The 22,012-nt window shown below is 47.6% G+C and overlaps 1 protein-coding gene across 1 annotated transcript; it reads left to right on the top strand.

Moving 5' to 3' along the window:
• The first annotated feature begins 5,291 nt into the window (after positions 1-5,291).
• IVD (isovaleryl-CoA dehydrogenase) lies at positions 5,292-21,812 on the top strand. The gene is made up of 12 exons (XM_007538056.3): positions 5,292-5,497; positions 6,813-6,902; positions 7,133-7,184; positions 12,154-12,323; positions 13,608-13,701; positions 13,905-14,041; positions 16,296-16,392; positions 18,337-18,430; positions 19,288-19,369; positions 19,919-20,023; positions 20,106-20,178; positions 21,022-21,812. The coding sequence occupies exons 1-12, from the start codon at positions 5,348-5,350 to the stop codon at positions 21,153-21,155; spliced, it is 1,278 nt and encodes a 425-aa protein (XP_007538118.1). The 5' UTR covers positions 5,292-5,347; the 3' UTR covers positions 21,156-21,812.
• The last annotated feature ends 200 nt before the right edge of the window (positions 21,813-22,012 follow it).

The following is a 22,012-nucleotide window of genomic DNA, read 5'->3' as shown; positions in this document are numbered from 1 at the left end:
ACCCTTCCCATGGTTAGCAGGAGGTCTGATCCCTTTCAAAGGCTATGTAAGGGGTACTTCCATCTGACCTGTATAGCAAGGAGGGAGTAGGGATCTTTCCAGTGGTTAACTATAGGGAGGTTTTCAGAATTTTTATTTTTTTATTTTTATTTATTTATTTATTATTGGGGAATTAATGTTTTACATTCAACAGTAAATACAATAGTTTGTACATGCATAACATTTCCCAGTTTTCCATATAACAAGCTCGGTGCCTGCATTATGAATCCACTGTTGCTGGTGGCTATTTTTTTTTTCCATTGTTGCTGTTGGATAGGACTGAGAGAAGAGGGGAAAACAAAGAGGAAGAGAGAAAGATAGACACCTGCAGACCTGCTCCACGGCTTGCGAAGTGACCCCCTGCAGGTGGAAGGCCTATAGCTCCAACCGGGATCCTCCTTCTGGTCCTTGCACTTCACACTATGTGCGCTTAACCTGGTGTGCTACCACCCACTTCCCTGAACACATAAATCTTATTGATGCTGGGAATGGGAGAGCCAGTCTTCCTCCCAAGGCTTGTTTGAATGTAACCATTTAATTGTTTCTAGTACACCAAACAATTGTGACTGTTTTCTTCAGAGCCAGCATATATGGTGCTTGCTCTGAAAGTGACCAACCCATAGCAAGTCATAAATCACTCCATCTTTTTTGCACAGGAACACTGGCCAGGCTATTGAGAATGTCCCCTTTGTAAAGCAGCAGGTGCCAGGTTGTCACTACTTTGTGTCATTTTTGTTATTATTATTACTGTTGCATTAATTTGATAAAAGTTGAGAGGGGGAGACAAAGAATCAAAGAAAAAGAGGGAAGGCATATGCAGCACTGAGTTCCACATCCCCATTCCTTCCATTGGAAACTGCATAAGTTTTCTCAAGATCACAGATATGTGTTGACTATTATGGGAAATTTAAATATATGTATATTATTTTTTTAATCTTTATTTGCTGGATAGAGACAGTCAAATTGAGAAGGGAGAGGTTGATAGAGAGGAAGAGAGACAGAGAGGCACTTTTAGCACTGCTTCACCACCCACAAAGCTTTCCTCCTGCAGGTGGGGACTGGGACCTCAAACCCGAATCCTTGTGCATTGTAACATGTGAGCTCAGCCAGGTGCACCACAACCCAGTCCCTCTTTTTTTTTTTTTTTTTGCTTCCAGAGTTATTGATTGGACTCTGTGCCACCACTACGGTACAAATCCACTGCTCCTGGTGGCCATTTTTTCATTTTTTATTGGATAGAACAGAGAAATTTAGAGGGGAGGTAGAGTTAGAGAGGGAGAGAGAGAGACACTTGCAAACCTGCTTCACTACTTGTGAAACGGCCCCCCTGGAGGTGGGGAGTCAGGGGTTCAAACCAGGATCCTTGCTCAGAATCTTGTACTTTGTACTATGTGCACTTAACCCGGTGTGCCACCACCTCGCCCCCAAGATATGTATATTATTTATGAGAGAGAGAAGAAAAAGGAAGAGGAGGAGCGAACCAGAGCATCACTTGTTGCTAAAATTTCGGAGGCTCTTGCTGGGCGGGTAACAGAGATGACCAGAGACATACGGCTGGGCAGGGAAGCTGTATTTCTTTATTCAGGAACAACGATTCATAAACTAAACCAAACTAATCACCAAACAGAACTCTGCTGTCTCTTTGCGGCGGCGCAAGCACTCTCTCTTACTCTGCAACTCTGCAACCCTTCAACTCTGGAACTCTGGCCCTCTCTCTTACTCTGGAACTCTACAACTCTGGAACTCTGGAACTCTGCAACTCTTCAACTCTCGAACTCTGGAACTCTCGAACTTTGGAACCCTCTCTCGCAAGCACTCTCTCTAACTCTCTAACTCAGGAACTCTGGAACTCTGGCGGGGTTCCTAGGGGAGGGGCCAAGCGGCCCGCGAAACTAACAGGACTGATCCAATTCTCTTGGCGGGGGGAGAACTAGAACAACCCAATGTAAAGCATACAACAATCACTCTGACAATTGCAATGCCAGGGACTGAACTCAGGACCTCATGCTGGAAAATCCAGTCAACTGAACCACCTCCTGGCCAAAGCATGACATTCTCAACTTCAGAGATGCTTACAGTCTATTTGGAGAAGCGAACATTTAGGTGATACACATGTTTACAAAGAATGCTTCAGCAGGAGGAACTGGGCAGTAGTGCATCCCTTTGAGTCCTTATAAGCCAGTAGAACAAGAAGAGTTTCCTAGGTACAAAAAGAAATGAAAAATCCACAGGCAAAAGAATGAAGGAGAGAAAAATCACTGCAAGTTATAGTCTCTCTCTCTCTTATACCAGAGCACTGCTCAGCTCTGGTGTGAAGTACTGAACCTGGGACTTTGGAGCAGCAGGCATGAGAGTCTCTTTGCAAAACCACTGTGCTATCTACCCCCACCCACAAGTTGTAGACTCTCACTTCCGCATTCTGACTGGAAACCTTGGCAGACTCTATTTAACCAAATCAGCTTGTATCTCACCCAGCTTGAAATATATAAAAGGCTTAGTGCTGAGGTACAAAGTTGTTCAGGCCTGGTAGGAATTGACCTGAAACTTGTTAAGGAGAAAGTAACTCCCTGCCCTCCATGTGGTCTGAGCTCTGCCAGCCACACTCAAGCAAAGTAATCAAACCCAAAGGGAGTTTGGAAACTCCAGCAGAAAAGAAAATGAATCACTGAAAAGAGGAAAAGGAAGTTGAAGGGCTATCCAGGCGAGTGTGTGTGTGTATGGGGGTGGGGGGGGGGGAGCTGAGTGTGAACATTGGAAGGGGGAAGGGGCTTATTCAGAACTCAGGAGGGGAGGAACTGTGTGATACTTAACCACACATTTGGAATATGCCAGAAGTGTAAACATTCCAGGGCCTCCCTATGCATTTGCTTCCCATGGGTGCCTTGGTCCACAGCCACACATTGGGAAACACAGATGACCATAGTAAGTTTGATCCCCCGCAGCACATGTACCACAGTGATGTCTGGTTCTTTCCCTCTATCTACCTATCCCTCTCATTGATAAATAAAAATAAAAAATAAAAAAGAAAGAAAAATTAATTAGTTGTAACTCTGGAGATGGCTAGGTGACTAGAGCACTGGACTTAAAAGCCTGAGGTGCCAAGTTCAAAAACCTAGCACCGCCTGTGCCAGAGTGATGCTTTGGTTCTCTTTCTCTCATGATAATACATAAATCGTAAATAACAACAACAACAATAATAATAAGGACGAGGAGATAGCATAATGGCTATGCAAAAAGGCCTTTAAATCTAAGGCTTCAAAGTATTAGTTTCAATCCTTGGTACCAACATAGACCAGAGTTGAACAATGCTGTGGTTCTTCTTCTTCTAGCGTTTGCCCTTCTTCCATAGCCAGTTAACAGCGTCAGGTTGAGCCTGATGTAAAGTTTCGAGACCTCCTTTGAATCTGGAGAGGTGGCAGTCGTTGACTATGTGGGTCATAGTCTGTCTGTAGCCGCAGGGGCAGTTTGGGTCGTCTCTGGCTCCCCATCGATGGAACATAGCGGCGCACCGGCCATGGCCTGTTCGATAGCGATTGAGGAGAGCCCAATCATAACGTGCTAGGTCAAAGCCGGGTTGACGCTTGCAGGGGTCTGTGATGAGGTGTTTGTTCTTTTTTTTTTTATGTTTTTTTTTCCTTTATTTTTTTTTTAATTTTTTTGTTTTTTAATTTTGAGGTGTTTGTTCTTTACCTCAGCTGACTGCCAACTCTGTTTCCAAGAGTCTGGAACAGAGAAGTTCAGTGTAGGTGTAGGAGACCAGATTGGATGACGAGACGTCAAACGTTGGACAGGGTGGGCGAAGATATCCGCGTATATTGGCAGGTCCGGTCGAGCATAGACGTGGGAAATGAACTTAGATGATGCCGCATCCTGACGAATATCTGGCAGGGCGATGTTGCTAAGAACTGGCAGCCATGGAACCGGGGTGGAACGGATGGTTCCAGAAATGATCCTCATGGAGGAATATAATTTGGAATCGACCAAGTGGACATGGGGACTACAGAACCATACTGGGGCACAGTATTCTGCAGTGGAATAGCATAATGCCAGAGATGATGATCGTAGTGTGGAAGCGCTCGCGCCCCATGAGGAGCTGGCCAGTCTTGCAATGATGTGATTCCTCGCGCCCACCTTTGCTGCAGTTTTTATGAGATGTTTGTGAAATGACAGAGTGCGATCGAGAGTAACGCCAACATAGACTGGCTGGGCTTCATGCCGGATTCTCGTATCGCCAAGCTGCACATTAAGCTCACGCGAGGCCGAGGCATGGTGTAGATGGAAAACAGATGATACCGTTTTTGCAGTGCTAGGGATTAGTCGCCATTTTTTACAGTAATCAGATATCAGAGACATGTCTTTCGTGAGTGTTTCCTCGAGGATGTCAAACTTGGATGCCTGAGTTGCACAGCAGATCTGCTGTGGTAAAGAAATGTAAGTAATGGGGAGTCGGGCTGTAGCGCAGCGGGTTAAGCACAGGTGGCGCTAAGCACAAGGACCGGCGTCAGGATCCCGGTTCAAACCCCAGGCTCCCCACCTGCCCGCAGGTCCCTTCACAGGCGGTGAAGCAGGTCTGCAGGTGTCTGTCTTTCTCTCCCCCTCTCTGTCTTCCCCTCCTCTCTCCATTTCTCTCTGTCCTATCCAACAACGACATCAATAATAACTACAACAATAAAACAACAAGGGCAACAAAAGGAAATAAATAAAATAAAATAAAATAAAAAGAAATGTAAGTAATAAAATAATAATAATAATATGGCAAAACATGGCATTGGGGTGGAGCAGCCCCGAATTCAGAATCAACAGTGGGCAGACAACAAATAAGGCAGCAAGTGTCTGCGGTCTCCGTGTTGGAGAGCAAAGTCATTTTCCTAAACTGAAGAGTGCACGCAGGAACTAGAGGGCGGACTCCCATTAGAGGATCGCTTCTGTTTCAACGACTTGTTCTGGTCACGGGATTGCAGGGGATAGTGGAAGGGATCTGTGCTGTTTTAACTTTTCCCCGCACAGATAGGCTTTTGAAGTCAGAGATTTCAACTGTGGAAACTGCATCCTAAACTCCGAGAGCAAACACCTCCCTGCCAGACCCCTCTGAAGAAGGGCGGCCACCGCTGATTGGCTGGCAGCGCGGCCGAAGGGCAGCTCGGCCTTCGTCGGGCGGCGCACGATGATAGGCAGTTAGGGACCCGCCCCTCTACCTATTGGTGGAGAGTGCGGGGGGGGGGGGGGGGCGGAGCAGTGGCGAGGCCTGGGGTTGGCGGAACCCCTGAGGCTGGAGACGACCTTCTGCTCTACACAGGACTGGGCAGAGATGGCGTCAGCGCTATGGGTGCTGGGTCTGCGCGCGGCGAGCTGGAATCTGCGGCGCCCCCTGTGGCTGCCTGTCCTGGGCCTCCCGCGGACCTACTCACAATTGCCCGTGGATGATGCAATTAACCGTCTCAGCGAGGAGCAGAAGCAGGTAGGCCCTGGTCCGCTCCCAGCTAGTGTGTGCACGAATAATATGTGATGCCGCCTGCGAGGGCAGCGCGGAAGCAGCGCGGGGCCAGCGCGGGGGCAGCGCGGGCCGCCTACAGGTAGCAAAAGTACTCCAGCCTGTTTCAAATCCTCTTCCACCCGAACACTAGTATCTAACAAGTCTGTGACTCTCTTGCCTACTCCATCAGCCGTACTCTTCTTTGAATACTCACCTGGGGGCAAGAGGGTACTTGAAATGCATTGTTGATCCACTCTGATTTTTCAGCCTCTGGGGACAAAGCAAAAGTTGAGCATAAAGTTAGGGCAGTTGATCCAGATAAATATATGGAGCTGAAACCCCCTGGAGAAAAGAGACTGGATCAGCCTTGGACGCTGGCTTGGGGCTCTCCTAGGATGTGATTCTTCTGTCTCTCTAAATGAGTGCCCAACCCAAATTTAGTTAGCAGGGGTTTTTTTGAATCACTTTTGGCAGAAAGGGTGCTGTCCTAATCCTCATATAGTCCAAGAAAAGTTTATCACTGATTGAATCATCTTTTTTTTTTTCTTGCCTCCAGGGTTATTGCTGGGGCTCAGTGCCTGCACCATGAATCCACTGCTCCTGGAGTGGATTTTTCCCCCTTTTGTTGCTCTTGTTGTCGTACCCTTGTTGTGGTTATCACTGCTGTTGATGATGCTATTTGTTGTTGGATAGGACAGAGAGAAATGGAGAGAGGAGGGGAAGACAGAGAGGAGGATAGAAAGATAGACACGTGCAGACCTGCTTCACCGTCTGTGAAGCGACTCTCCAGCAGGTGGGGAGCCGGGGGCTCGAACCGGGATCCTTGCCGGTCCTTGCGCTTGGCGCCACATGCGCTTAACTCGTTGCGTTACCGCCCGACCCCCTGAATCATCATTTTTATCTTGAGCAGAAACAGAAAAAAGCTCGACAGGTGCCTGGGATGGAAGGGGGCTGTGACTGAAACACAGTGGGGGTGGGGTGACAAAAGTACTGAGGAAGGGTTGGGAGGAGGCAATGATCTTCAGGGGCTGGGTGTGCTCAACCAGGTGTGCATTCATTGTGCAGGCACCAAACCCTAGCAACAACCCTGGTGGCAATAAAAATAAATAAATACAATTTAAAACATGATTTCAGAAAGGAATATAAAGGCCATTTCTGAGGAAGCACAGAGTAGTGTGCCTTTGCTATTTGCTGAGGTTCCCTTGGAGTTTCTTTTCCTGACCGTGTCTTCCACAGTAGAGGCACTATTTTCTGTGGCCACAGGATGCATCCAGTATCTCTGTCTACCTCTCCCCTCTAGCTACGCCACACCATGACCAAGTTCCTGCAGGAGCACCTCGCTCCCCAGGCCCAGGAGATCGATCAAAGCAATGAGTTCAAGAACCTTCGGGTAAGTCAGTAAGGCCTATATTGAGCATGGAGGATAGTTTGGGAGCTAGGTCATGGTGGTCTGAGTGCACTGGTGCCTGGAAGGGTGCATAGAATGTCCTGGTCAATGAAGCTTTCCTCAGAAAGCAGCCCCTTTCTGAGAACCTCCCGGGATTGCTTGTTCCAGAAGTGGCAGCCCCTACACCTGGCACCTTCTCACCACTCATTTCGCTGACTCTTTTCCATTGATAGGAGTTCTGGAAGCAGCTGGGGCAGCTGGGAGTCCTGGGTATCACAGCCCCAGGTGAGTATAGTTTCATTCCTTTTTTAAAAAATTATCTTTAGGGCTGGGAAGACAGCATAATGGTTATGCAAAAGACTTTCAAGCCTGAGGCTCTTAAGTCCCAGGTTCAGTCCCCAGCACCACCATAAGCCAGAGCTGAGCAGTGTTCTGATAGCTCTCTCTTGTGCATCTTTCTCTCTGTATCCCTCTTTCACTAAATAAAGTATTTTAAAAAAATTACCTTTATTTATTTATTGGGTAAAGACAGCCAGAGGGAAGGGAGTGATAGAGAAGGAGAGAGACAGAGAGACACCTGCAACACTGCTTTACCACTCACAGAGCTTTCCTGCAGGTGGGAACTGGGGGTTCGAACCCAGGTCCTTGAGCATTGTAACATGCACACTCAACTAGGTACACCACCACCTGGCCCCTAGTTTCATTCCTTAGAGAACTTTTACCTTTTTTTGGTAGTACCTGCAATCTAGTGTTTGTTCAGTTCCACTGATCCTAAACCAACTTTTTCTTTCACATAAAGGAGAGACAGAGAGGGAAAGAGCATAGTACCATTCTATTATCCCAGGCACTTCCCCTAATGTCTCTGCACTCCCTTGTGCTGGGGTTTGAGTCTAGGCCCTTAAGCATGGGAAGACTTGTACTCTACTACTGTGAGTTAGGTCTCCACTGTGAAAATAATGCTTTTTTTTCTTCCTTCCTTTTCTTTTTCCCCTTCTTTCTGTCTTTCTTTTCATGACAAAGAGACAAAAGCACTACTCAGCTAGCTATCTTCCCATCTCTCGTGTCTCTCTTTTCTGTCTCTCTCATCTGTTAAGAAAAAAAGTAGAGAGTCGGGTGGTAGTGCAGTGGGTTAAGCACACGTGGCGCAAAGCTCAAGGACCGACGTGAGGATCCTGGTTCGAGCCCCCGGCTTCCCACCTGCAGGGGAGTTGCTTCATAAGCAGTGAAGCAGGTCTGCAGGTGTCTGTCTTTTTCTTCCCCTCTCTGTCTTCCTCTCCTCTCTCCATTTATCTCTATCCTATCCAAAAACAATGACATCAATAATAATAACAATAATAACTACAATAAAAACAAGGTCAACAAAAAGGAAATGAATAAATATTAAATATATATTTAAAATAGATAGGGGCCAGGCAGTAGTGCAGTGGGTTAAGCGCACATGGCACAAACAAAGTGCAAGGACCTGCTAAGAATCCCAGTTCGGGGTTTGAGCAGTAGCTCAGCAGGTTAAGCACTGGTGGCGCAAAGCACAAGGGCTGGTGTAAGGATCCTGGTTTGAGCCCCTGGCTCCCCACCTGCAGGGGAGTTGCTTCACAGGCGGTGAAGCAGGTCTGCAGGTGTCTATCTTTCTCTTCTCTGCTCTGTCTTCCCCTCCTCTCATGATTTCTCTTTGTCCTAACTGACAACAACAACAAGGGAAACAAAAATGGAAAAAAATGGTCTCCAGGAATAGTGGATTCATAGTTCAGTCACCGAGCCCTAGCAATAACCCTAGAGACAAAAAAAAAAAAAAATTAAGGAATCGGGCGGTAGCACAGAGGATTAAGCGCACATGGGGCAAAGCGCAAGGACCGGCGTAAGGATCCTGGTTCGAGCCCCCAGCTCCCCACCTGTAAGGTAGTCCCTTCACAGGCAGTGAAACAGGTCTGCAGGTGTCTTATCTTTCTCTACCCCCTCTGTCTTCCCCTTCTCTATACATTTCTCTCTGTCCTGTACAACAACAACAACAATAATAACTATAACAATGAAAAACAGGGGCAACAAAAGGGAAAATAAATTTTAAAAAAATAAAATAAATAAACTGGGAATTCAATTTATTGAGAGTATGTCAAAGCTCTTGGGAAAAACAAAACCAATGGACTGACCCATATTAAGGATAAAGCCCTACAGCTATAGTGGCATTCACAAAGCTAACTTTATTCAGTCTTTCTTTTCCCAGAAAGTTTTGTGACAGGGAAATCTCGTATTACTCATCCAATGCCGGGCTAGCTTCGCGGGTGGGAGACAGATGACCAGGGACTCATGGCTGAGCTGAAAAGCAATATCTCTTTATTCATGTAGAATGCAGCACAATCTAAGCCATCTAAACTATATATAATCACAATCCTGCCCATATATATATATATATTTGCCAAGTAGGGGGAAACAGGATGTGATGTAGAGAGGGTGGAGCGAAAAGTGACTGGTGCAAATCAGGGTGTACTACAAGAGGGGGCAGAGCAAAAAGACATCATGAACCAGTGGGGATTAAACCAATGCCCTGCAGGCAGGGCAGTGCTTAGTTAACAGTGGTTATGTAAATAGAATACAGTGTTAAGCAGGGGGGATTAAACCAGTGAAACAGAAGGGGTCTTAGAAGCATACCAACAATCCAAGAGTAAGAAGTAAAATTTAAAATGCCTTGGGGCCAGGTGGTGGCTCACCTAGTAAAACACACAAACATCCATATTTGAGGAACTGTGTTCAAGCCCCTGGTTCCCACTTGTAGTGGAAGCTGCACAAGCTGTGGAACTGTGCTATAGGTGTCTCTGTCCCCTCCCCCCCCATCAATATCTCAAAGAGAGAGAGAGAGGATCTACTCTGTGGCTCACCTGAGTGAATTCATATTACCATGTACAAGGATCTGAGTTCAAATGTTCAGTACCCACATGTAGGAGAAGCTTCACAAGTGATAAAGCAGGGCTGCAGCTATCTGTCTCTTTCCCTCTCTATCTCCTTCTCCTTTCTCAATTTCTCTCTACCCTACTAAAGGAAAGAAAGAAGGAAAATGGCTCCTGGGAATAGTATATTTGTTATGCAGACACAGAGCCCCAGCAATAACCCTGGTGGCAAAAGGAAGAAGGAAGGAAGGAAGGAAGGAAGGAAGGAAGGAAGGAAGGAAGGAAGAGAGAGGGGGAAATATTGTAGCTCAGGAGGTGGCACAGTGGCCTGAATATTGGATTTATAGGCATGAGGTCCCGAGTTTGATCTCTGGCATCACATGTGTCAGAGTGATGTTCTGATTCTCTCTGTGTCTCTCTGTCTTATTAATAAATTAAATTATCATTTAGAGAAAGTATTATGGATCCCTTCAGTTTCTTCAGAGGTTGGACAAGTAAACAAGCATCAGATCCATAGGAGGAAAAACCAAATAAGTATATATATTTTTTAAAATATTTATTTATTCATTCCCATTTGGTGCCCTTGTTGTTTTATTGTTGTAGTTGTTGTTGTTGATGTCATCGTTGTTGGATAGGATAGAGAGAAATGGAGAGAGAAGGGGAAGACAGAGAAGGGGAGAGAAAGATCGACACCTGCAGACCTGCTTCACCACTTGTGAAGCGACCCCCCTGCAGGTGGGGAGCCAGGGTCTTGAACCAGGATCCTTACACCAGTCCTTGTGTTTTGCACCTCCTGCGCTTAACCCGCTGCTCTACCTCCTGACTCCCAACAAAGAAGTATATTAACAGCACATGTACCCAGTGAGTCCCAGCAACTCAGAGAAATTTTCTCCAATGCTGTCTCCCAAAACCAGGAATGGAGGGCAAGCTTGTGTGACCCGAGAGCAGGTGTTCTAAACTGAGCCTCCTTCCTAACTGGGACTAGAAGGAGGCCAGTAGATATCTGAGAAAACCCCTTGAAGCGGGGGGACCTTGAAAGCTAGGTCTGAGAACTCATTCTACATCCTGGTTGCTGTTCTGATGTCATTCACCAGTGAGTTTTCCTGCCTGGAGGGGTATGCTGGTTTGGGAGGGCAGGGAGCAAGCACAAGCTTAAAGGCTTGGTCAGAGTAAATATTTATAGAGGTCTTGCCAGTGGGTAGGAGTACTAAATAACCCAGTCCCTTTGATGTGGGATCTGCTGAAAGGAGAAGTCACATATGACATGAGCTGTAGATTACCTGCCTGCCTCTTGCCTGCCCTCTGCTGTGTTGTTCAGGTTTTCTCCCAGGCTGTGGCTCTTTTGTCTACTTAGTATGTTTCCTTCTCCCCTCCTCTTTCCTCCATTTATGAAGAGTTGGAGAGAGAACTGGAGTATCACTCTGGCACCCTGGCACATGCCAGGGCCTGAACTCAGGATCGCACCACCTCCCAGGCCACTACACCTGCTTCTTGAGGTCAAAACCCATGCTATGGGAGTCAGGCAGTAGCGCAGTGGGTTAAGCGCACATGGTGCAAAGCGCAAGGACCAACGTAAGAATCCCTGTTTGAGCCCTCGCTTCCCCACCTGCAGGGAAGTCACAAGTGGTGAAGCAGGTCTGCAGGTGTCGATCTTTCTCTCCCCCCTCTATCTTTCCCTCATTTCTCCATTTCTCTCTGTCCTGTCCAACAATGACAACATTAATAACAACAACAATAATAACTACAACAATAAAACAACAAGGGCAACAAAAGAGAATAAATAAATATTTTTAAAAAACATGCTATGACAATCTCCTTTCTCTTTCCTGGGTTGTTTGCATCTACATCCTTTACTTTGTTTCTCTCCTCAGTACCTTGATCCTTCCTCTCCATGTTTCTCTATTAAACTCCAGGCCCTCTTTCTTCATGTATTTACCTGCCTCTTCATTTCTGTGATTTTTAAAAAAGGTTTATTTATTTAATTACTAGAGAGAGAGAGATGGAGAGTGATAAAGAACCAGAATATCACTCTGGTACAGGTAATGCCAGAAATCAAATTCAGGATCTCATGCTTAAGAATGTAATACTTTATCCACTATATCACCTACCAGGTCACTTCTATGGTTTTTTGAACTCCTAGGGCTCAGGCTTTTTTGGTCTTCATTCAGAAGTGTCTCCAGGCTAAAATAGGAATAACAATGATACCTCTGCAAAACCAGTTCTATAATTCCTTGAGCAGATTCAGTAATAAGTCTGGTATTTCTGCTTGCTCAAAAGCATTGCAGAGTCTCCCTTGATTGAAGTCAGGTGCCTGTCTGTGTACTAATATTATCTTGGCTGCTTCTTCCACATCTTTGCATCTCCTCCACTCTCAGTCCAGTACGGTGGCTCAGGCCTAGGATACCTGGAGCATGTGCTGGTGATGGAAGAGATATCCCGAGCCTCGGGTGCCGTGGGACTAAGTTATGGTGCCCACTCCAACCTCTGCATCAACCAGTTGGTCCGGAATGGAAATGAAGCTCAGAAGGGGAAATACCTGCCCAAGGTGAGAAAATGGGGAGTAAGATATAGGCTGCTCTGTTGTAGCCACCATTTGGTGCACATGAGCATGCTAAATTGTACCTCTCACTATAACATGCCATGCCCTGAGCCAGGTATGGCAAGGAAGATCACAGGGATTTGTTTTAAAACTCTTCATTGGGAGTCGGGCAGTAGCACAGCAGGCTAAGCGCACGCAGCGCAAAGCACAAGGACCGGCATAAGGATCCCGGTTCGAGCCCCCCGCTCACCATCTGCAGGGGAGTCATTTCACAGGCGGTGAAGCAGGTCTGCAGGTGTCTATCTTTCTCTCCCCCTCTCCGTCTTCCCCTCCTCTCTCTATTTCTCTCTATCCTATCCAACAACAACGAAATCAATAATAACTACTATAACAACAATAATAATAATAAAGGGCAAAAAAAAGGGAAAATAAATATTTTTAAAAACCTCTTCATTAATGCAATCTGGCAAATGGCACAGAAGATAAAGTATTGGATTCTCAAGCATGAGGTCTCAAGTTTGCTCCCTGGTAGCATATGTACCAGAGTGATGCTTTGGTTAATTCTCTCTCCTCCTGTCTCTCTCAATAATAAATAAAATACTTAAATAATAAAATTCTTCACTGAAGGGGTCATGGCATACCTAATAGAGCATACGCATTACCATGCACAAAGAACCAGATTCAAGTCTCCAGTCTCCACCTGCAGTGGGGAAGCTTCATGAACAGTGGAATAAGTACTACAGGTATTTCTCCTCTGTCTCTCACCCTCTATCACAAAGAAAGGAAAGGTGAGGGATGGCCTTCAGGAATAGTGGAGCCATATAGACACCAAGCCCCAGCTGTAACCCTGATGGAAAAAAAAAACAAATAAAAACAGGTAAAAATATGCCATGTGGGTTACTGGACAGTGCGTGTAGAACACATCAAGAAATGGGAGATGTAGCCCAGAAGATGACACCGTGGATAGACCTCTGGACACTGAAATGTGAGGTCTTGAATTTGGCCCTTACATCACATGTGCCAGAGTGATGCTCTGATTCTGTTTCTTCCTCACTAGTAAACAAGTCTAAAATAGAGAGAATAAAATAAATGGAAGATTGAGACTAGCTTCCTTTGCAGATAGAATAGGAGGAGGAGAGAGATTTTTCAGACTGACATATTAGCCTGCTCTCCTGGGAAATTCCCAGTCCTCATCTGAGAGCAGTCTGGAGGGGCGTCATGTGAGCAGAGCAGGTGGTGTAGCAACAGTCGGTGAGTCCTGACCAGCCCAGGACTCTTGTCTCCTTGCAGCTCATCAGTGGTGAATTCATTGGTGCTCTGGCCATGAGTGAGCCCAACGCCGGCTCTGACGTGGTCTCCATGCGGCTCAAAGCAGAAAAGAAAGGTGAGACCCTGCTGGATTTGATGTTGAAGTGACCAAAGGGCAGCCCATTTTAGGGTGAGGGGGCAGCTGCTTGGGGGGAGGGTAGGTAGGAGAGAGGCTCTGCTGGGTTTGCAGAGCTGTGACACAGCCAGCAGCTATGTACCTACCACCTGGGAGGAGGGCTTCGGGCTGACTGGCTCAGGTAAGCAACTTCTCATTCTCAGGTGACCATTACATCCTGAATGGCAATAAATTCTGGATCACCAATGGCCCTGATGCTGACGTGCTTATCGTCTATGCCAAGACCGACTTGGCAGCCGTGCCAGTGTCTCGGGGCATCACAGCCTTCATTGTGGAGAAGGTGAGGGAGAGGTTTGCATGGTGGGGGACTTCTGTCTCCCATAAGTGGTGCTAGGTATGATCTTCCTTGAGCTGATGGCAGAGTCCATTAGTACTGTGTGCCCTGCCTAGACTCCTGGGGGAGGGAGGCTGAGATGCTTTCAGTCTTGACTGAAAGGATCATGGACAGGAACTGGAGTCCAGGGAGCATGGGTACAATCCAGGGAGCCAAGTCATGTGTAAAAGTTCAGGCACAGGAGGACTGAAAGGAGGCAGCTGTCATGGGAGGTGGTGGGGGTGGTGAGAGCAGAAGTAGGAGTTATGTGTGAGCAGGGATGACCTATGGGAAGATGGAGCTGGAGTCAGAGAAGAATCTGGAAGCCTGCATTTTTCTTTCTTCCTTTCTTTTCTTCTTTCTTCCTTTTTTTTTTTTTTTTTTTTTTTTTTTTTTACCAGAGCAGTGCTCAGCTGTGGTTTATGGTGGTGTAGGGGATTGAACCTGGGATTTTTGGAACCTCAGGCACAAGAGAATCTCTGCATAATTATTGTGCTATCTACCATTGCCCATGCATTTATTTCTAAGAATAGAGAATGGCGCAGATGGTGGTACAGCAGATAAAGCCTTGGACCCTCAAGCATGGGGTCCTGAGTGATGCTGTGGTCCTCTCTCTCACTAGTAAATAAGTAACTCTTTAATAAGAATGTACAGATGTGACCCAGGAGGTCCTGAGTTCAAGTCCTGGCATCACATTTCAAACAGAGTGGGAGAGAACTAAGCAAATTTTTTTTTGGCACCAGAATTATTGCTAGGGCTTGGTGCGTACACAACTCCACTGTTCCTAGATGACAATTTTTTTTTCAGCTTTTTATTTTATTTCTTTAATGGGGAATTAATGTTTTACATTCAACAGTAAATACAGTAGTTTGTACATGCATAACATTCCCCAGTTTCCCATATAACAATACAACCCCGACTAGGTCCTCTGTCATCCTTCAATTTTTTTTTTTTCTTTAATAGCAGAGCACTGCTCAGCTCTGGCTGATGGTGGTACGGGGGATTGAACCTGGGATTTTGGAGCCCTAGGCATGTGAGTCTGTTTGCATAACCATTATATTATCTCCCTCTGCCCCTGACATTTTTTTTAATAGAGGCGGAGATACAGAGGGAGAGAGACAGAAAGAGACATCTGTAGCACTGCTCCTCCACTTGTGAAACATCCCCCTTGCAGGTGGGGATCAGGAATTTTGAATCTAGGTCATCACACATGATATGTGTGTTCTACCAGGTGTATCACCACCCAGCCCCAAGAACTGAGCAAATTTTTAGAGAAAGAAAAATATGGGCCAGTAACATAGTGCACAATAGAGCATAGGGTTTGGTGTGAGAGGTCCAGTTTTGATCCCAGCTGAGTGGTCTGGTTGAGAAAAAGAGAAATATGAGAGAAAGAATGAGCCAAGTGGGTGGGAGTGAGTCAGACAATGGTGTGTTAAAAGAGAAGTGAACCCGGCTTCAAGCCTGTGGTCCCCACCTGTAGGGGGAAAGCTTCACAAGTGGTGAAGCAGGGCCGCAGGTGTCTCTCTGTCTCTCCCCTTCTCTATCTCCCCCTTTCCTCTTAATTTCTGGCTGTCTCTATCCAATAAATAAAGATTAAAAATTTTAAAAAGAAAGAGAAGTGAGACTGAGTCCAGGTGACCTTGAAGCAGGAAAATAGGACTCCTGTGTGAGGTGGGGCTGAGGGCAAAGAGTTGTCAAGAACTTTGTGAATGAATGCTGACAGGGTTTTAATATGCCCCATATGGGTAGACATGCTGAGGTGCAAGGAGAGATGGACAAGTGCACCACTGGGCCTGTCTGAGTCAACAGCCTAGCTGTCACCAGCCTGGAGGGGAGGAACAGCTCCCCTGGCTTTTCTGCTGGGAGTATGCCAACCCAGATGGCCCCTGACTAGCTGGGGGGAAGCAGGCAGGTGTTCCTGGGTGGCACAGCTGGCCCAGATGTCAGAGGAATGGGCACAAGAGTAGAGTGATGGTGGGAGTCTCGTGAGTGAGCAGAAGTGGATAGGACCAGGAGGGTTGTGGGCTCTGCACTGAGAACAAACTGCTGCTGGGAGAACTTGCCAGCAGCTCAGGAGGCTAGGGTCAGGGTGGGGCATTGAAGCTGACATGAGCAGGAGTGGAGCAGGGCTGTTTGGACTAGTGCCCAAGGAGAACCAGGTGCCAGTCTTGGGCCTTATGCTTATGAGCCCCTGGGACTTGTTCTGTCTGCTTCTCTGAAGGACATGCCTGGCTTCAGCACTGCCAAGAAGCTAGACAAGCTGGGGATGCGAGGCTCCAACACATGTGAGCTCATCTTTGAAGACTGCAAGGTTCCAGGTAAGTCTGTAGGAACAACCCCTCCCCCTTACACCCCTCTACCCCTCCCTTACCCCAGCTACACACACAGTGACAAAGGGGGTGGGGGGTGGGGCTTCGGTAGCATCCCCACTTTGACTGCAATGCAGGTGACATTTCTGGTATAGGTAACACAGCATCTGAGGTTGGCATGCTGTATCTGAAGTAGAAAGGTAAAATCAGGGGCTAGGGAGATGGTACAGTGGCTGTGCAAAAGACTTTTATGCCTGAGGCTCTGAGGCCACAGGTTCAGTCCTTGGCACCACCATAAGCTAGAGGTAAGTAGTGCTCTGGGTAAAATTTTAGGAAGAAAAAATATGTACGTGACTAAATTTTAAAAAAGAAGAAAAGATAGAGGAAGGAAGGAGGGGGCTGGGTGGTAGCACAGCGGGTTAAGCACACGTGAGGCAAAGCACAAGGACCAGCATAAGGATCCCAGTTTGAGCCTCGGCTTCCCACCTGCAGGGGTGTTGCTTCACAGGCGGTGAAGCAGGTCTGCAGATGTCTATCTTTCTCTCCCCCTCTCTGTCTTCCCCTCCTCTCTCCATTTCTCTCTGTCCTATCCAATAATGACAGTAATGGCAATAATACTAATGACAACAATGAACAACAAGGACAACAAAAAGGGGGGGGATAGCCTCCAGGAGCAGTAGATACGTAGTGCAGACATGGAGCCCCAGCAATAACACTGGAGGCAAAAAAAAAAAAAAAAGGGAAGGAAGGAAGATAAGTAAAATTTGTTCTTACTTTCGATGTTCTTCACATTCACTGGTACATTTGCCTATACAGCCTTTGTGACATATCCATTAATGATGCTAAAGAGGGCCTGGAGAAACAGCTCACTTGGATAGTGCGCTGCTTTGCCATGTGCGCAAGCCAGGTTCAAGCCCATCCCCCACCACACTGAAGGAAGCTTCAGTGCTGTGGTCTCTCACTCTTTCTGCCTTAAAAAAAAAATGCTAGGAGTCAGGCGGTAGCGAAGTGGGTTAAGCACACGTGCCTCGAAGCGCAAGGACTGGCATAAGAATCCCAGTTCAAGCCCCCGGCTTCCCGCCTGCAGGGGGGTCACTTCACAGGCGGTGAAGCAGGTCTGCAGGTGTCTATCTTTCTCTTCCCCTCTCTGTCTTCCTCTCCTCTCTCCACTTCTCTCTGTCCTATCTAACAACAATGATATCAATAACAACAACAATAATAACTATAACAACAATTTTTTAAAAAGACAAGGGCAACAAAATGAAAAATAAATTAAAAAAATGCTAAAGGGAGTCAGGGAGACAACATAATGGTTATGCAAAAGAATATGCCTGATGCGTTGAGGTTCCAGGTTCAGTCCCCAACACCACATAAGCCAGACCTGAGCTGCACTCTAGTAAAAATGTTGATGCCAAATTAGCATCACTCTGATACATGGGATGCTGGGGATTGGACTTGGGACCTCCTGGGTGTAAATCTAATACCCTTCCTACTATGTCACTCCCCTGGCCACACCCAGAAGTTTCTGTCTACTAGTATTGAGTGATCATCTGGTCAGGACAGTCTTGCATGACCATGATCTTGGGTGGGAGGTGACAGTGGACCAGTACAGACTCACCTTGAGGAGAAGCATAAGCCTCGCTCCCTTAAGGGCATAGGTATAAAAGAAACTAGGAAATGGGCAAGATGCCTTGTTAGACCAATATAACTGTTCTCTCCCATGAAAGGCAGCCCAGGAAGAAGGGGAGGGTCTAATGGCCAGGCTCTGGTATATCATTTGGGGGTACAGGGCTGTCCCTCCAGCAAGTGCTGCATCATCAGCTCCATCCTCTTCCTCAGCCATAGCCCTAGTGGAAGGTCAGGTGACATAAGTCAAGGTCCTGGATTAGTGGTTATAGGAGGGGGGCAACTGCATGCAGCTCTCTCCCATGACCTCGCCTGCCTGTCTCTCAGAGACTAACATCCTGGGCCACCTGGGCAAAGGCGTGTACGTGCTGATGAGTGGACTGGACTTGGAGCGCCTGGTGCTGGCTGGCGGACCTCTGGGGTGAGTATGAAGGAGGCAGCTGGGTCCTTTCAGGCTCCTTGGAGGGAGGTCTACTGCCTTCCCTTTGGGTACAGTGGGAATACTCACACAAAACTTCCTCCTCTACAGAGACTTTCTTTCCTTCTGATCCTTTCTTTTCCTTTCTTTTCCCATATATATATATATATGTATTTATATATGTATATATATATATATTTGAGCACTGTTCAGCTCTGACTCATGGTGGTGCTGAGAACTGAACCTGAGACTTTGGAGCCTCAGGCATGAGAGCCTTTTGCATAACCATTGTGCTTTCTCTCCAATGCCACCCCCTCCTTTACTTTTTCTTTTTTCTTTATTTTTTGTTTCCACCAAGGATATAACTGGAGCTCATGCCTGCACAACTCCACCCTTCCTAGCAGCCTTTTTTCTTTTCCTTCCTCTAGGTAGAGGGAGAGAGACAGAGAAAGAGAGACAATAAAGTACCACTAGTGAAGCTTCCCCCAGGCAAGTGCTACTATTTGGTGGCCTGGGATTCAAATTCAAGTTCTTTCACACAGTAAAGTGTGTGTGTGTTCTACTGGGTAAGCCACCTGCCAGCCCCCACATATCCATTCCTTATACTGAAGGCACTGTAGTAAGACCAAGCTTCAGGGCCCAGACTAACACTAACCAGTTACTCATGATGCAGCACAGGCCTGGACTGGCCCTGTGCTGGGTTCTCTGATGCAGCTAGGCAGGGCTGGCCAGCACCCTCAAGCTCCCTTTCTGCTGCAGGGTCTCACCCCCCCCCCCCAAGAATTTTGTCCCCAACTGAAGTGGGAGGAATAGTAGGGCATCCCCTAGTGTCTCTCTCCTCCACCCCCCACCCCCGGCAGGATCATGCAGGCCGTCCTGGACCACACCATCCCCTACTTGCATGTGCGAGAAGCCTTCGGCCAGAAGATTGGCCACTTCCAGGTGAGGGGGGGGATTTTTGTGGAAACATACTCTTTCACTGAGTTTGAGCTTATTTGTTAATGAGGAAGGGGGAAAGAAGAGAAAGAAGCAGAGGAGCATCACATCACACTGGTACATGTCATGCTGGGGATCAAGCTTAGAGCATCATGCTTGAGAACACCATCCCCCATGCCCCAGCATTTGAACTTTCTTCAGTAAGTGACTGAGCAGGGGTGTTGGCTGCCCTGTGGCAGCAAGATGAACTTGAGTACCTGAGGTGCAGGCTCTTCAGATGTCCCCTGGCAATGAAAGAGCCTTCTCACTTGTTTGAGATGCATGAACCCAGCATTGTAGGCTGCAGAGTGGTGAACACAGGTGAGGATGTGGGAGGGGGGGCCCCAACAGGAACACCCAAAGTCACTGTAGGTGGACTGGCCACATCCCACTTACCTCCACTTCAAACCCCTTCCCTCTCCTCTCCATGCCTGCTGAGCCCATTTCTAATGAGGGAGAATGTTCTAGAGGGACATGACTCTAGCCTGTTGACTGGTGGCCTCCTTCTGTGCCTAGCTAATGCAGGGGAAGATGGCCGACATGTACACCCATCTCATGGCATGTCGACAGTATGTCTACAACGTGGCCAAAGCCTGTGATGAGGGCCACTGCACACCCAAGGTAAAGTGGGGCAGGACAGGGCAGTGAGCAGTGTGAGGCTCCCGAGTGGCCCCACAGAGCTGCTAACTCAACCTCCCTACAGGACTGTGCAGGTGTAATCCTCTACTCTGCTGAGTGCGCCACAAAGGTGGCACTGGACGGCATCCAGTGTCTGGGTGAGTACCCCACTTCTGGGTTTGTGACACCCTCTTCCCTTCACACCACCTCTACCAGCCACCGAGGATTGGGCACCTTCAGACTTTTTCTGCCCAGTTACAAGGGGACAAGCAGATGAGAGGCCTCCTAGAAGCAGAGAGAGAACCAAAGCATCACTCTGGCACAGACTCAGGACCTCAGGCTTAAGAGTCCAGTGCTTTCTCCACTGTACCCCCATCTGGCTTGCTCCATCTCTTCTTGATGGGTCTCCCCAGCACTCTAGGACCACACTCCCCACTCCCAGTCAGTATTCCCAATATACTTCCTTCTCACCTTCTCTGCTGTGGCGCTTTTCTGTAATCTATATCTGTGCCCTTGGTCTTGGACTTCCCCAGCTTTCCCACTGTCTGTTGGGCATTACACCAGCTCCACCCTGCTTCATGCTGCAGTGCTTGATGCTGTGGTCTATTTACATAATCATTGTTTTGCCTGAGACCCGCCCTGCCTGGAGGGTATTGTTTAATCCCACTGGTTAGAACTTTCACAGCAGCTGCTATGGAAGCTTCCTGCCTTCACGGTCTTTTCTCCATCCCCTCTCCTAACCATTTCCTTTTCCGATTTGCCACTTCCAGTTTCTAAGATATAAAAGCATTGTCTCTGATCCATAAAGGATTGCATGCATTCCCGCTCCGCTGTGAGTTCCTGGTCTCTCTCCTGGTCGCTGAATAAGCAGCAGCCCAGGTTGGCTCTGGTCAAGTTCTCTCCAACCCAGAGAGCACGTGCCCGGGAAGAAACACCTGCAACGCTAGCCCGGCAGCTGTCATCACCCCTGTCTTGTCTTTTCTCTTCTGCCCTGGCTGCAGGCGGCAATGGCTACATCAACGACTTCCCCATGGGACGCTTCCTGCGAGATGCCAAGCTGTATGAGATCGGGGCAGGGACCAGCGAGGTGAGGCGGCTGGTCATTGGCAGAGCCTTCAACTCGGACTTTCACTAACCACTGAGACATATGCCCAGACCCAGAGGAGGCCTTTCCTTGGAAGGGGACATGTCAGCTCTGCTCCTCAGTGCTTCCTATCTCTGGACCCTTCCTGAGGTCTGGCCTGCTCTGTGTGTGCTAAGCCTCAATGATGAGGCTCAACCTGGGAGAGGTGTTGGTGGTTTCAGGAAACTCAAAAGGAGCTTTTGAAAGGACTATTTTTTAAATATTTATTTCCTTTTGTTGCCCTTGTTGTTTTATTGTTGTAGTTATTATTGTTGTTGTTATTGATGTCATCATTGTTAGATAGGACAGAGAGAAATGGAGAGAGGAGGGGAAGATAGAGAGGGGCAGAGAAAGACCTGCTTCACCGCCTGTGAACTGACTCCCCTGCAGGCAGGGAGCCAGGGGCTAGAACCGGGATCCTTATGCCGGTCTTTGCACCTTGCGCCACCTGCGCTTGCCTACTGAGGTGTCTGTGAAAGCAAGCCTGTCTACCAACCCTGAGCCAGTTCATGTGGCTGCCCACTGCTGCCTGGGCAGCAGCCTGAGGAGGTTAGCTTCACTCCAGCTGAGATGCCCACACTCATTTATCTAACAGCCCACAGCTGGTCATGTTCTAACTGCACAGTGAGTGGCAGGTGCCATTTTGTATTAAACAGATCAAGAAACAAACCTATCTGCTTCTAAGCTGGTGTTTAGGGGCAGGGTGGGGAGGGAGAGGTTACTTGCTACTGACCCCAAGCCTGGCTCTTGCCCATCACCTTGGAGAGTGGCTGCTAATGGGGACAAGGAATGGCTCAGCCCTTAGAAGAGAGGAGGTCACTGTTCAGGAGGTAGCACAGTGGATAAAGTGTTGGACTCTTAGGCATGGG

Source organism: Erinaceus europaeus, chromosome 16 (assembly GCF_950295315.1).
Source record: "Erinaceus europaeus chromosome 16, mEriEur2.1, whole genome shotgun sequence".
Taxonomy (NCBI): domain Eukaryota; kingdom Metazoa; phylum Chordata; class Mammalia; order Eulipotyphla; family Erinaceidae; genus Erinaceus; species Erinaceus europaeus.
Note: the sequence above shows the minus strand (reverse complement) of the source record. Positions and strands in the feature narration are given on the sequence as shown.